The 16,126-nt window shown below is 42.0% G+C and overlaps 2 protein-coding genes across 2 annotated transcripts in view; one reads left to right on the plus strand and one right to left on the minus strand.

Moving 5' to 3' along the window:
• LOC111865777 (odorant receptor Or2) overlaps positions 1 to 16,126 on the minus strand; it is a 54,640-nt gene that overhangs the window by 31,138 nt on the left and 7,376 nt on the right. The gene's annotated exons all lie outside the window — the stretch shown is intronic.
• LOC111865786 overlaps positions 1 to 16,126 on the plus strand; it is a 79,872-nt gene that overhangs the window by 8,004 nt on the left and 55,742 nt on the right. The window contains exon 2 of the mRNA XM_023854067.2: positions 270 to 371. Coding sequence (XP_023709835.1) covers positions 297 to 371 — 75 coding nt within the window. The 5' untranslated portion in view covers positions 270 to 296. The remainder of the gene's footprint in view (positions 1 to 269; positions 372 to 16,126) is intronic.

Genomic DNA, 16,126 nt, shown 5'->3' on the forward strand with positions numbered 1-16,126 from the left:
CCTCTGCCAATCTTCATTCCACCAAATTCTCCATTATCATAATCACCCGGGGCAGGCTACAATAGGCCAATCAGTGGCCGCCATGCCGAGTGGACCCAGTTAGACTCCACCCCCCACTAAGCGAATTACTACATCCATTACTACGCATATGGACTGCCCTGGGATTGACAGCAACTGCTAACTGCCTGAGCTATGTCAGGACCTCGCATTCCTGTAACATGTGATCCGATATTTCTGGTCTTTATCATAATTTTCTTTCCATATTCCAGCCTTCGTGCCATAGCCAAGGCGTCACCATGGCCACCATGATGGACGCCCCAGTAAGTGTGACGTCCAGTCCTAGCGGAAGATCACGTCTTACACAGATGCAGGTGAGTGATTTCTCTTTCCCCTTAAGATACAAAGCAGTTTTTTGGTTTTTATCTGCATTATCTGTGGAGACAATGGTCAGAACTTTCAAATACCGTGTGGCCGATTATAAGTCTGAAGAAACAGGAACAATCAAAGAAAGAGTAAAACTGTCCTGGGTTACTAATTACTGTCGCTCGTACCTGATATTTCGTGCTTCTGGAGCCGAGAGAGAGCTAACAAGTGGAATGGACAGTACAGAGAGCCGTGAGCATCTCTTCTAATTCCATACTCTTTGACAGGAAATTCATTTGAAATAATTTCACCAGTCGGATTTTGCCTATAGTTCCTTTGATGTGACAGTGTGCTACTTGGTCAGGGCAATTACACACAGGGCGAAAACAGGTGGGTATGGAGCAATAGTAGAATCGTGATTAGCAGAGGAAAACAGTAGGTTTTTATGTAGGAGTTACTTTACAGTGTTCTATATCTAGACTATATAGTAACAGGCCGTGGAAGCCGATATGGTTGTGAGACGTCGAGACTCCCACATTTTTTAGACAGTAGGCTCACAGATGGCGGTGAGATTGTCAGCCTTAAGGACCAGCCGCCCTTCACCTCCAGGAAGATTCTTGGTACTTATTTCTGTTAATCGACCCTAGGGCCATAGTGCGGCTGGAAGGGTTAGGTTGATTAGAAAATCAAATAACCTCATTGGGAATAGAAACTGCGACCTCCTGAATGATAAATCGGAAAAGATTTAGAAAGAAGCAATTGGAGCCTAATCTAGATACTCTTGCCTGGAGAGATTGAGGAAAATTGAATGTCTGTGAAGTCAGCCGGAATCTCGGTCGAGATTCGAACCGAGTACCTCTACTATCCTAGAGCGTTGCGGCTACTCCAACGAGGCGGGTGATAAGCAGGATAAAAACTCGGGTATAACCCCGCTCTCGTCCGTTACGAATCTCACATAAAGTCACCTGGGATAGAAGCCGAGGCTCCGCGGTGAGAAGCTAGCACCTGACTACCCGAGAGCCATGTTATGTAACATCGGCATTGCCAGATACAATCCAATGAAACAGAGGCTTATATCATTGTCAGCAAACGGCATCCTACGGTTAGTGAGTCAGCTGGCATTACCTTCAGCATTCAACTAGAATACAATAAACCCTGCTGTAGTGACTCATTTCATGTAAAAACGGAAAGTTGTCCCTCTGCATAATTAACAAGACTTCAAGTAATATGAGTGAGTGGAGGTAGAGTTCCACCCATTCTTAGCCTTGATATTACATGGAGGTGAGAAGGCAGCTTCATGTACCGATGTCGCTCATTTTGTAGGAACACCGACGGGTCCAACAACCGATTTGTACCATATGAAGAACGCAAAAATAATTGTACCTACCGGGAATCGAATCCTGATTCCTTGGTTGCCCAGCCAGTAGCCTATACTGACTGAGCTATGCTGGTTCTGGACTTATGTCAGGTTAGGATCGCACAGCTGGCAACAATACACATAAAAATATTTTCGTAATTTGTTAGGATTTTACCACAGAGGAAATTATAATATAATTTTCCGTGGTGTGATGTTGTGTGGGCCAGTAGATTCACTTAGATCTTGGATGAACTTACTGCCTCTATCCTCAGTGTGGAACAGTAAAGCTGGGTGAGAAACCAGTAAGAAACAAGCTCCTTATTTCTTGCTTCACTTATTGTTCGACCCCGAAAATAGAGACAGTAGGTTTCCCCGAAACATCGGTTACCTTCTACTAAACTACATGACGTCACATGCACAGATGATAGTACACTTTGTTTTCATCGTTTATCATACAGTACAAATTCTGTTGAACTTTTGTTATATTTAAATTAAAATGACTGATCAAATTTTAAAATACAACTTCTCTCTTTCCATAAAGAATTTACTGAACGAACTCCACCCGTGTAGACTATGTCCATCACTCACTCACTCACTCACTCACTCATGGAACTGAGCCCTTCTCGAGAAGCCGCCAGTTGTGCAGCCACTCAAGAACGTACCAGCATTTTATAGATCCCGAAGGTTCATTACCGTGTTCAAAAGAACCCTCCACTGGTCCCTATCCTGAGCTATATCAATCCAATCCTTACCATCCCATCCTATCTCTCTAATATCCATATTAATATTATGCACCCACTTACGTCTTGGTTTTCCCGGTGGTCTCTTTCCTTCTGGCTTTCCCACCAATATCCTATGTGAATTCATGATCATCATCATCTTCTTCTTCCTCCCCATTCATGCTACATGCCCTGCCCATCTCATCCTCCTTGACTTAATATTTCTAATTATACTTGATGAAGATTACAGGTTATGAAGCTCCTCATTCTCCAGCTTTCCGTCACTTAATATCTCTTTGGTCCAAATATTCTCCTCAACACCCTGTTCTCAAACACCCTCAGTCTATGTTCGTCCTTTAATCTGAGAGACCAAGTTTCGCACCCATATAGAACCACCGGCAAAAATATAGTTTTTTATATTGTAATATTCGTTTTCAGACAGCAGACGAGAAGACAAAATTTCTGGACTGAACTGCAGCAAGCATTGCCCGAATACAAACTTCTCTTAATTTCCTCATAAATCAGCTTTTGGTTTATTATAGGAACATTTTCAAAACATATGTTAGCTCCCTTTATGTCATGATTTTGCCCTGCATTCCGGTGACGAGACAGCAACATATACTTAGTTTTCTCTGTTTACTTCTAGACCAACCTCCGTACCAGCTTCAATTACAGTTTGTGTGTTTCTCTTTATGGTATCTACATTATCACCCAGTAGATTCACATCATCAGCAAAGATCAGAAGCTGATATGTCCCATTTAATTGCAGTCCCATCTGGTTTTTCTGTACCTTCCTAATAATATATTCTAAAGCAAAGTTGAAAAGCAGTGGCGATAAAGCATCTCCTTGTTTTAGGCCATTCTGGGCAGGGAAATTATCAGACAAATGGTAGATTATGTCGCGTTTAATTATATAAACTTAATTTAGTAAATTTAACTTTATGTGTCACCTGTCACGCTTTAAGAGAAGAGAAGGGGGTTTTATTTCTTGGCAATCGGTTATTTCATGTAGGAGGAACATTTGTTATGGGCAGGTCCTAATGATCATACTGAGATATCTACTTTGTGTGGCTTTATTCATATGTCTAATTTATTTCACCTTACCTTTACGACTGGCTCCGGTGAAAAGAGTTCCAAGTGTCACAAAATCTCTTGAATGAAGAAGTACAGGGTATGTCAATATGAAAAGTGAATTTAAGTATAACTTCAAAATCACTTCTTTTTTTATTCAGAAACACGAAAATACAGTACTGTTCAATTTAATCACCTCCAATTTATACACGTTATACCAGCGAGTTACAATGAAAATCAGGCCAATAGTAATGAGTACAGAAATTTATAATAAACGTAAATTCACCTAATCTAGTGGCTTATCCTGGTGATTTGCACAACACAAGAACATTAAAACGACAATAAAAATATCATTTAAATTTTCAAGTCTCTTCGCCTGTTACCTAGAACGTAATAAGAAAGGTAAAAATACCTCTGTAACAGGCCATGGAGGTCCATAGGTTTGTGAGATGTCGAAGGTCCCACATTTTCTAAATAATCGGATCAAAGATGGTGGTGAGGTTGTCCGCCTTACGCGCCAGCNTCTGTAGCAGGCCATGGAGGTCCATAGGTTTGTGAGATGTCGAGGGTCCCACATTTTCTAAACACTCGGATCAAAGATGGTGGTGAGGTTGTCCGCCTTACGCGCCAGCAAGGCGGCCTTTTCTCCAAGGAAGATTCCTGGTACTCATTTCGGTTAATGTCTGAGTAGACCCCAGGGCCATTGTGAGGCTGGAAGGATTAAAGCAATTGCTTCAACCAACTACGCTACCGCGTGAAATTTTAAAATGTAAAAACAGCTACAATTTTACGTGTAGTTTTGCATGCGTGTGAAACACCAAGGGAAGGAAGCAGACTGAGAGTGTTCGACACCACTCAGGATGCTGACAGCGCATTTGGACAGGAGAAAGCCGAAATAACGGGAGTGTGGAGAAAACCACACGATGAGCAGCTTCGCAATTTACATTTAACGAATATTACTAAAATAATCAAATCAATGAAGATACGATGAACAGAGCATGCAGCACGCGTTGGGTAGAAGCACATACTAATATTTGATAAAATGAACTGAAGGACACAGACAACTAGAAGTATCTAGACATAAAAGTGCGAATAATATTAAAATTTATCTTAACGAAAGAGGATTGAAGGATGTGAACTGCTTCACTTGGCCCTGGATATGACCCAGTGGCGGGCTCTTGTAAACAGGGTAATGAAGTTTCTTAAAAGTCTGGAAATTTCTTGATAAGCTGAACATTATTATGTTCTCAAGATGGAGTCCTCTCACGGAATTCGTTGGTTAATTAATTATTTAGTTGGTTCCTTAGTTAATTGGTTTGTTTGTTTGTTCGTAGCACTGTAGACAAATATATGCCTTTATGAAACTTGAATTAGAAACAAAAGGAATGAAGATTATTGTCTTCTCTGCTGAAATCTCGTGCTCTGTTCTGTGCCGAACTGGCATCTGGCAGGTTTTGTGGATGCAGTGTGCATTAAGTGAAGTAGTTTGGCATTCCCTGTTTTGCGGCTTATCATACTTTACATGTTTACGTATTTATTTACCGACGCTGCCAACATCTCACACCACACAGCGTCGGGTGCTAGGATAATCTGTGAATTGTACAGGAAATAGCAGGAAGGAGGTTGTGGTCTAATTTGAGGTACTATTCCTGCAATTGCCTGTAGGTACTGAGGAAAAGAAGAAAAGCCTTAGTCTCAAAATATTCTATCTCTCGGCCGGGAATTAAACCGGAAACCACCGGAACATAGAACAAGAATGATAATTACAGGATAGCAAGGAGCCTTACCGCTCTGATATCTCCAAAAGAATGTCTGTTCCTAAGTGGCTTCTTACAACTGTCTTGACTTGAGCAATTTGATTGCAATATCCCTAGTTCTGCAGTGGGCAGAGATCGTGGGCAAACGGGCTCGCAGGTACAGTCGATAAATAATTACGTAAGAGAAACACCCACTGCCCGATCTGCTCTCTACGGGTAAGCAGAGGAGGCGACATATATGGATGGCCCTGATGTTGTGAGCGTAGATAATAAGATAAACACAGTTCGCATGTGTCCTTGTGCAAGGTACACTTACCTGCTGCCCGCGCAAACAAGAGTAATATCCTTGAGCACAGCTACACAGAGTTTATCGACAGCTTCTGTGTCCGTTTGCCTTAAGAAGTGGTTTCTTAAACTGTGGGTCGCGACCCGCTTGCGATACGAGATCTATTCTGACACTAGTCTCCGAATTCTAAAGATTTTTTTTTTAAATAAAGTTGTACCCACGTACAGTTTTGGCATATCAGTAAGTGAATAAAATATTATACAAGTGTTTTAGGAAAATGTCGCTGGACGTTACGAAAAGATTAGCGATTTTTTTTTCACAATTGTACAGGAATATCGTGTAGTTTACTGTAGGTGTGTATAGAGGCTGTACAGCTATTTAGTAGTTTCCTGCTACCACCGTACAGCCTGATAGCGACCTGAAACAATGTGGAGACCTGCACTTTTCGTGACTGTACAAAAACATTTTTTAGCTTACTGTAGGTGTAGAGAGGCTGTAAAGCTATTTAGGTTCCTGCTGTCACCGTACAGCCCAACACGGACCTGCAACATTGTGCAGAACTGCACTTTATGGCGGTTGGTTGAAGTGGAGGAGGGGCGACTACATAAATTTATATGTTAAACTGGGGGGGGGGAGGTTGCAGTATCATGATGGTTGAGAAACCGGGGTGTAAACTCTGTTTTCGCAAATGTAGTGTTGTGATATTTAGCTGCAATTTCTAAAGGCAAACACAAGTTCTGCAGTTATGAAATCTGGCAGATATGCAGTTCAGCTTTCGTTGTAGCCGCTGATATCCTTGTTATTATTATTATTATTATTATTATTATTATTATTATTATTATTATTAGGGTAAGGTAAAGTTCTCCCTATACTTAATTAAGCACTATGCCGTGAAGGTGTATGAAGGAGTGGAAGTATAGCTCCACCATTCTTGGCCTTGGCACTAGATGGAGGTAAGTGGTCATCTTTACTCCCCGGCCGCCTTACTCCCGGGGGAAAAAAGCGCCCGGTACCCATTGTATAGGAGACTGGGTGAACCCTAGAGCCGGTCTGTATGCTGTGGAGAAGACAAAAATCTTTCACTACCGGGAATCGAACCCCGGCCATCCCGCGTGTACCCGTCGCTGTACCGACTGGATTATCCAGATACCTTATTTAACGTAAACACTTTTAATATATTTTTTTCTAAAATATCAATTTTTAAAGAAGCCAAAAACATCTGCCCTTCGCTCACACAGTGTATTTAATTCATCATATGAGTCTCGCAGTAAGCAGCGATTATTTCCTTAACAGCATTAACCCATTGGTTTTTGTATGGAGATAGAGTATGTAGGTTTAAGCGTCTCACAGCAGTTGTTATGAAGAGTTCTCTCTGCCGGAACATAACGTCATGTAGTCCGTTGAAAATCAACCTAAGTTTCGCTGCCATCTTTATGGTCCAAAAATAAACCAAGCAAGAAACCAGCATGAAGCAAGTAACAAGTAGAGAAGAGATGTAGGCAAAATATTCCTCCGAAACGTCGATTCGCTTTCAACGGGCTACACGACATTATATTGCAGAAGATAAAACTCTACATGACATGTGTTCATTTGAGAATAAATAAAAGCCTTGTCTCTGAAGACGGGGCAGAAGACGCGAAATTTGTCCGCGACTGGTGGACCACGAGTTCGTGAAACCTTGGTCCACATTTCGTATCGAGTGACAGGAGACTGATGAATAGGTAAGAACTGGAAACGAGGCGGTCGTGACCTAATTGAGGTCATCATCATCATCATCAGTAATCTGTCAGACGACAGATCCACAGATCCACAGACAGGTCCACAGTCTCTTCCAAAACAGTTTCTCCACTTAATGCGATCTTCTGTTTTTGGAAAGAGACTATCCAGGAAAAGTGATAATGTGGTAGTTTTTCCATTTGCTTTCCACATCGCAGTACAACAGCCGTTCAAACCACTCTGGTCACGCCTGTTGCTATACGAANACTATCCGTGTATTTGCCTGAATTCACTGAAAAAAAAATCGAAAACCTCTCCCAGCCGAGATTCGAAACGGCGACTATCCGAACACAAGTCCTGAGCCTTACCACTACGCCAACCTGCTCGTTAAAATCGACCTTAAAATGGTGTAGGGACGTGTGGGCTGGATTCGGCTGGCTCAAGAAAAGCCACTGACGGCTGCTGTGATCATGAAAATGAAACTTCAGGTTCCATAAAAGGTGGGGAATTTCTTCACCGTATGAGATAATACCAGCTTCTGAAGAAGGATTCTGTTACGTAGATTAAAGTTACGAGGCTGTCCTTATAAAGTAAAGTTGCCCCTGNTGTATTTGCCTGAATTCACTGAGGAAAAAAATCGAAAACCTCTCCCAGCCGAGATTCGAAACGGCGACTATCCGAACACAAGTCCTGAGCCTTACCACTACGCCAACCTGCTCGTTAAAATCGACCTTAAAATGGTGTAGGGACGTGTGGGCTGGATTCAGCTGGCTCAAGAAAAGCCACTGACGGCTGCTGTGATCATGAAAATGAAACTTCAGGTTCCATAAAAGGTGGGGAATTTCTTCACCGTATGAGATAATACCAGCTTCTGAAGAAGGATTCTGTTACGTAGATTAAAGTTACGAGGCTGTCCTTATAAAGTAAAGTTGCCCCTGTGCTTAACTAATCAAGCACTACGCCATGAAGGCTTATGGGGAGTGGATGTATAAATCCAAGTATTCTTTACCTCGGCACTAGTTGGAGGTGAGTGATCAGCTTCACGCCTTGGGGAAAGAGCTCCCGGTATCCATTTGATAGGAGGCTGGGTGTGCCCCAGAACCGGTTTGAACGTCTTAGATAAAAGAAAAATCTTACTCCTACCGGGACTCGAACTCCGACTCGCAGGCCATCCAGCCCGTAGCCAGTCGCTATGCCGACTCTCAAGAACAAACTTAAATATATGTGAAGGACAAGGGATCTGGCAGTGAAAATAAAAGTACGCAGAATCCAAGGTTAAAACAATTTTCTGCACAAGGAAACTCATAATGGCAAGAGATGCCCATCAAATATGCACGAGAGGGTAGTTCATGAACACGGTGCGCATGCTCACTGAGCTGCGTGAGGTCAGGCTCGGAGGAGACAGAACCTGTTTCAAGCAGCAGGGCTCACACCAAGCAGAACTCTGCTTTCTGAGCACGTTCCGTTTAAATCGGGAAAGTTAATATGGACTGTGTTTCGTCTGCAGGACAATACAGGACTAGACAAGCAGACCTCTAAAAAATGTTAACTACAGGGAGCTGAGCCCTTCTTGAGAAGCTGCCAGTTGCTTAGCCGCTGAAGAATTTCCAAACATTTCATGAAACCCGAAAGTTCATTAACTTGTTCACAAGAGCCCACCATTGGGCCCTATCCTGAGCCACATCAATCCACTCAATACCACCCAATTCTCTCTAAGTTCCATCTTAATATTATCCTCCCACATGTGTCTAGGTTTCTCTCTGAAAATGTTGCAGATTTAAAGTATTGTAGTTTTATTTGTGAGTTACGACTGTGACTAAACTATACCATAGGATGGCAGATGGTATAGGATCTGGAAGGAAGTAGTGGTGGGCTAATCGAAATACTATCCCAGCATTTTCATGGAGGGCCTAACGGAAACCACGAGAACCTTCGGGCAGGATACTCCTTGTCCCAGCCGAGCTTCGGACCGAGCAGCTCCAGAAAATAATTCTAGAGCGCTATTTCTGTAGCTCAGTTTGAATTCTATTCTGGGTTATGATGCCATGTTGTAGCCTGGAGGAGAGACATCAACGTTTTGGAGGAACATACTGCCTCCGTGAAGATGGAGGCAATATATTCCTTCCAAAATATAAGTATCTCCCCAGTAGAATGTCACAACACCGACAATCGCTTCCATCAAAACTTCAAATCTTAAACTGTTCGGTAACTGAGAGCAACTAAACTCTATTAACGAAGAAGTGTAAAGCAGTTTAAATTCGAGACAGGTTCGCTATTTTTCAGTTCAGAATTTTTCACTTGACCATTTTTAACCTAACATCCCCCCCCCCTCCAAGATTAAAGCATACAAACCTATAATTTTACTTCTGTCTACGCTAGGTAAATTGTACGCAGTTAAACAAAAAGGTTGGTTGTCAGTCACAAGTCCAGTGTACTGGCGGTAATAAATCTTGTGATATTTGAGGTTCTAACAGCTGGGACTGTGCACATTGATGTGTTCCGGGATTTGAAATCGTACAGCATGGTAGAAGTTGAAGGATGTGTCGAAGGAACTTACTGGCTCCATGTTTAATGTCGAAGAATAAGACTAGTAAGCAAGAAGCAAGCTGCTATCTGCCAGACTACACGGTGAAACATGTCAAAAGACAGTGCCTTTCATATCTCATGAAAATTCACATTATATATTTTGTAACATATTTTTACCCATAGTGCAAGTTTTTTATTTGGTAGTTTATTGGTGTCGGATGAGACTGAGTCTACTTGGTACTGCGACCACTGTTCGACCTCTTATACCAACCCAGGTTGATACGAGGGATAGTCAGTAAATAGGTTACAAATGAATATAAAAAGTAAAACATGTGATATTCGAACTTTGGAAAAAACATTTTTATTTCTCCACCGACACTAATACACTAATATACTAATACCATCACTTTACCAGTACGTCGAAACCAGTAGCATAGAAGTCTTCCGTATGTTGTCTCAGCCACTTCCTGTCCTCCGTTTCAGCTTCTTCGTGAGCAGCTAAACCTTTGCCAGCAAGGTAAACCAACTTTATGCGACAGACACTTCCCAAAATAAACAGGAAACATTTCTTTGTGAATATCTTTTGCACTGAGTAATTTTGACCACAGAAAAAAGCACAACATAACGTTTCTCTTTAGTAGTACACTCCTGAAGCACAGTCACCATTTTGACTATTTAAACCAGCCTCTGAACATAAGCATGCGCGTCTGCTACCTAGACTATCATGAAGGTGGACTGTGCTGCTACCTAGTGATACAAATAGAAACACTATTACATCAATTACAGCTCACTTACTTCCATTTGTAACCTATTTACTGACTGTCCCTCGCACTTACAAATTTTAAAGCTTTCTGACGATGGTGTATAACAGTTAGAATTACTGACTTTTTGGAGTTTGTCGTAGATTCAGCTTAGTTCTTTCTAAGGGACCCAACAGGGTAAGTGTCTCCCCTTTACCTTATGACGGAAACAGATCCCGTTTCCGAAACGTTGTGTTCTCTAGAATACCAGACGATGAAAAGTCCAAAAATCCAGTAATTCTGAGGTTGAATGAATTAATAAGGATGGCCCATAAAAATCCGGCTTCATAAATTATTATCGCCAGTGATATGACATCGTGCTGTCTGCTAGATGTTTATCCGTGTTTCTAATGAAAGTGTTGCTTACATCTTCAGGGTAGAAGGAGGCAGTACCTTCCTCCAAAACGTTGGTAACCATCCAGCAGAAATCATATTGTCAGTCCCCCCCCAAGAAATGAGTAATCTTCATAACCACCGCCGAGGGACATAAAATCTCAAATTTTACCTCAAATCTGATAAATGTTCGACCACTTTCACTCTTTGAATATCATTGCAAGCTTCCTACACATTAGTATGTATGACGTCATGATTAGTCATACAAAATGAAGAATGGTTGGCTATTACATCTGACACTTGGTCAGCAATTACAGAATAATCCCTTATTCACGCACTTCGACATAACCCCAACCCCACGTGGCTCTGGCTGACACGTGACTGAACATCACAACATGCGATCTTGTCACACACACCCCCAAAAGAGGGACACGATTTGTACTTGTGTCCGACCCCCCTGAAGATCGGAAGGAGATAAACAGAGCTACGAGTAGAAACCATTGCACTTCCAAAATCGTCGCAAAAGTGACCTCGTACATTTCAATTTCATCATCATCATCATCAGTANGCACTTCCAAAATCGTCCCAAAAGTGACCTCAATTTATGTAACCGTATTTTTTAAATATCTTATCTTTCGTGGATGAGATGTGCTCGGAGTAGNTTTCAATTTATGTAACCGTATTTTTTAAATATCTTGTCTTTCGTGGATGAGATGTGCTCGGAGTAGCGTGATAGAGTGGTTTGCAAAGCGTGGGGCGCGCCCCTCCTAGTGACATGGAGATTTGGTTAAGGGGGGCACGGTTTATTCAGGATGTCGAATGGTAACGTCTATCTGCTGCACGAACGAATTACGTCATACGTAACTTGGTATGCAACATTCAAGAAAAAATTCCTGTGTAAGTATGTTTCATTTCTCACAGGTGCATGAATACAAGAAGCGATCACAGTGGCCGCGCGGTCTATGCCATGAACCGTCTTCGCCCGCTCGAACGCTGGGATCGTCGGTTCGAATCCCATTAAAGGCATGGACATCTGTGTTTATTCTGTGTTTATGTTAGATAGCGGCCTTGTGAGGGACTGATCCCCCGTCCAAGGAGTCCTACCGATTCTCTAAGATTAAGAAACTGAAGTGAAATGAACCTTTTCACGGATGCCCTATGATAAAACTGGGAGCAACAGGAATAGAAGAAAAATAAGAAGAAATGTTTAACGAGTTATACTAGCGATAAGCATACGTAGAAACACGTGTATGTTTTCATATAAATTGTCGGTTATTTTCATCCAATTTTAACCAAAATTTGTATAAACGAACATAATTTTATTAAAACTCTAAGATATCAAATTGCTTGAATGTCCTTTCAGCGGTTTTATTTGTGCAGAAGGACGCCCTCCAACGTCACAAAAGCGTCTGGTAAGAAGTGCAATAAAGTAGAGATATTCTCCAAGAGACGAATGTCGACTGCCTTGTATGGAGCTACTAATATTCAAGTTTGAGTGAGTGGTATGGATATAGCAGCTGATGAGTCAGCTGTGTTGGGAAGAGAGGACATTTCCAGCATAGTGAAAGCTGGGTAGAAATTCATCTAGCATAAAGTAGAGATGAGTCATGCTGCAGCCTGTCACTCAGCAGCTGCGATCCGATCAGTTCGCGACTTCGCAACGTCTGGTTACGTTCATCAGCTCAGAAATCAAATAAGGCAGCTGATACGTTACGTTTATGCTCTGTACTCGAATGCTGGGATCATACTTACGCTTTTGCTCCATTTTAGACTCCTTCACAGCCGTGCAGAGGGCCCAGTAAGTGTGATCAGTCAGTCCGTACACACATAAACATTAATCGTAATTAATCGTATACCCGTAGATGGAGTTATACCTAACACTGAGGAGTGGATTTAAACTGTATCACCGATGAGACAGATGTAAAACATACCGTTACGAAGATGGAGTTAAGGCCTCATTAAGGGGAGGAGTTAAACAACCCTGAGGACATGTTTTACTGCACAGCCTCAGCGAGTAGTTATAATTCTGTCTCATCTGTGATGTGTTTATTACTCCACATTCTTAATGACATTTTAACTCCACCTTCTCATAGATATGTTTTAACACACCACTTCCTCGGTGCCTTTTAACTCCACCTCGTCAACACACTTTAACACCCCTTCGTCTGTGATTTTTTAACTGCACTTCCTCACAGACATGTTTTAACATAACTTCCTCGGTGTTTTAACACCACTTCATCTGGTGTTTTTTAACTCCACCTCCTCATCGACATATTTCANCTTTAACACCCCTTCGTCTGTGATTTTTTAACTCCACTTCCTCACAGATATGTTTTAACATAACTTCCTCGGTGTTTTTAACACCACTTCATCTGGCGTTTTTTAACTCCACCTCCTCATCGACATGTTTCAATACATCTTCCTTGGTGTTTTAAACACCACTTCGTCTGTCGTTTTTTAACTCCCCCTCCTCTTTGACATATTTCAACATCAATTAGTCGGTGATTTTAACTCCATTTCCTCATATACAAGTTTTAACACCAATCCCTCGGTGATTTTTAATTTCACCTCATCGACATGTTTTAACACCATTTCCTGGGTGATTTTTAACTCCACTTCCCGGGCGATTTGTTTAATTCGTCCTCCTTAGTGATATGTTTGAGGCCGTGCCATAGCTCAGGCAATTATTCGCCGGTTTTCCACCGCGGCCGCCCGGGTTAGAGCCAAGGTCAAGTAACGTGGGATTGACGGTGGAGACAGTGGCAATGGAGCAACTTTTCTTCGAGTACTTCGGTTCCCTTTCCAATTCTCATTCCATTGACTGCTCGACGCTCATCATCTACCATCCGGGGCTGGTACAGTAGGCCAGGCAGAGGCCGACGAACCAAATGGAGTCAGTCTCACTCCACCTCAAGAAACTAAAAGGTAAAACTACCAATATGTTTAACTCCAACCCCGGCGATATATTTAAATCCACCTCCTCAGCGATATGCTTTAACTGCACTCCATCAGTGATACATTTTAACTTCATGTCCTCTGTGATCGTTTCTAACTCTTCTATCTTCTCCTTAAAATCAAACACGTCCAGAAGTCGTTATTCCTTGACACGAGGTTGCCCTACAAATTAGGTCTACATGTCGCTCGCACGGCTCGCAAATTCTGATGCGAGTTCTTCTGGACCTCATGAGAATTGTTCACTGATTGTGGAGCGTTGAATTTCCGGGGTCATGGCTCAAGAGAAGCTTCGAAGAACCAGTCTGTTGCAGAGCCATAGATAACTGTAATACTGAATGCCCTCCGAGTACAGTCGAAATACCAAAGGACTGCAATGTATAGTCCTGTAACATTTCGCTTGTCCTTAAACAGGCAAACAATTCAAGCTAGTGTCCATACACACTTCCTACCGCCCGATGGCCCGTCGAAGACATCCTACTGGAGTTTACATACAACATTCCTAAACCTGGAAAAATAACCTGTCGTGGCAAACACAAAATTTCGAGCTTAGTTATGAGGCTCTCAAAGCGATACAAAAGGTAAAAAAAAGCTGTCCCTGCGACAGGCCATGGAGGCTCATAGGGTTGTGAGACGTATAGGATCCAACATTTTCTAGACAATCGGATCACAGATGGCGGTGAGGTTGTGAGCCTTACGCGTCGGCCGCCCTTTACACTCCAGGAAGATTCCTGATACTCATTTCTGTCAGAGGCTGAGTCGACCCCAAGTATATAGTGCAGCTGGAAGGATTAGGTAAATTGAAAAATACAATGACATTTTCGGGAATCGAACCCGCGACCTTCTGGCTTGTAGCATAGTGGCTCAACCAACTACGCTACCGCGTGCCCCCCCCTTCAAGGCAGTAACTGTACAGATTGCTGTCTTCTGGGAAGTGACGCTGTGTAGTCTGGTATAAGTTTATCGACGTTTTGGAGGAACAAATTGCGTCCATCTTCAAGGTCGAAGAGCAAGCTCAAAAAGCAATCAAAGGAAAGGGGAAAGGAAGCAAATAAAAATAAGAATGAGAGGCAGATTATCTCGCGTGGACTTCGTGGTGTTGCAGGTTACACACGTACAGGCTATCGAACGAGTGTTCTTATGAACGTCATTTAGGCCGCTTGAGTCGATTTCTGTAAGTAAAGAATTCATTGCAGTTGTACTGTAATGGAACACATTATTTCAAGAATAGGTTTTTCCCGAATTGGTTGCCACCAAAAACCATTACAAAACTTTCAATACACAAGCATACTATAGGCGTTTACAGTGACTGTACTCTGTACAAAGCCACTTCATAAGCCTGCAAAGCACCCAAGAAATCATCTACGGTTTCCTGACATAAAAGTAAAAGATTTTTCATATCTAATTTGTGTTCGGGGATCGAGCACGGTAGTGTAGTGGTAACGCTCGGTAGGTCCTCGGTTCGAATCTCAATCGTGACATCTAACCTCGGCGAAGACACACGGTGTTCCGACCAAATCGGGCACCTCCAGATTAAGAATCTAGCATTTTATAAATAAACCAGTCGTTGAGTATGATGACTGTTAGTTAAATCCGGAATTTATAAAATTTTACCTGAGTCCTCCTTGTCGGTATCTGGAAACATAACAAATGAATCATGATTTGAGGTTCTTACAGCTATGGTTATGAAGAGTTATGTTTACTATCTGCTTCACCCTAGTTTCTTGCTAGCTTATTTATCGATCCTGAAGATGGAGACATGTCCCTCCGAAATGTCTACTGATATTCAACGGAATGTGCAGCTTTATATTTAAGATATAAATCTTCAAGTGAAGATATATTTTATATTGAATTTCAACTGGAATTATATTAATTTCATGTATAATGTAGGGCTCTGTGTCAATACACATTCTAGGTCAGCTGCGTATAGAACACATGGTCTTATTCAAGAGAAATCTTCGTGATTCACGGTCGACTGGCAAATATCAACTTTACAGCTATGGTTCCAAGCTGGGGAACCCGTTACCAGCGATGCACGAAGCACTATGCAATGAAAATTGCATGTTACATTAATGACAGCAATAATAACAGAGGTAAATAATTTGCAGGTTTATACACTTGCAGGGCAGCGAACCAAAGTCCTTCACTGCATCAGACCATAACGTAACAGTTGCTAGCCAACAAAACTCGTCACTATTACTGTACATTTTTATTTTAACATTTTAAAGCACAATGGTTAGCTAAAT

Source organism: Cryptotermes secundus, unplaced genomic scaffold, assembly GCF_002891405.2.
Source record: "Cryptotermes secundus unplaced genomic scaffold, Csec_1.0 scaffold683, whole genome shotgun sequence".
NCBI lineage: Eukaryota > Metazoa > Arthropoda > Insecta > Blattodea > Kalotermitidae > Cryptotermes > Cryptotermes secundus.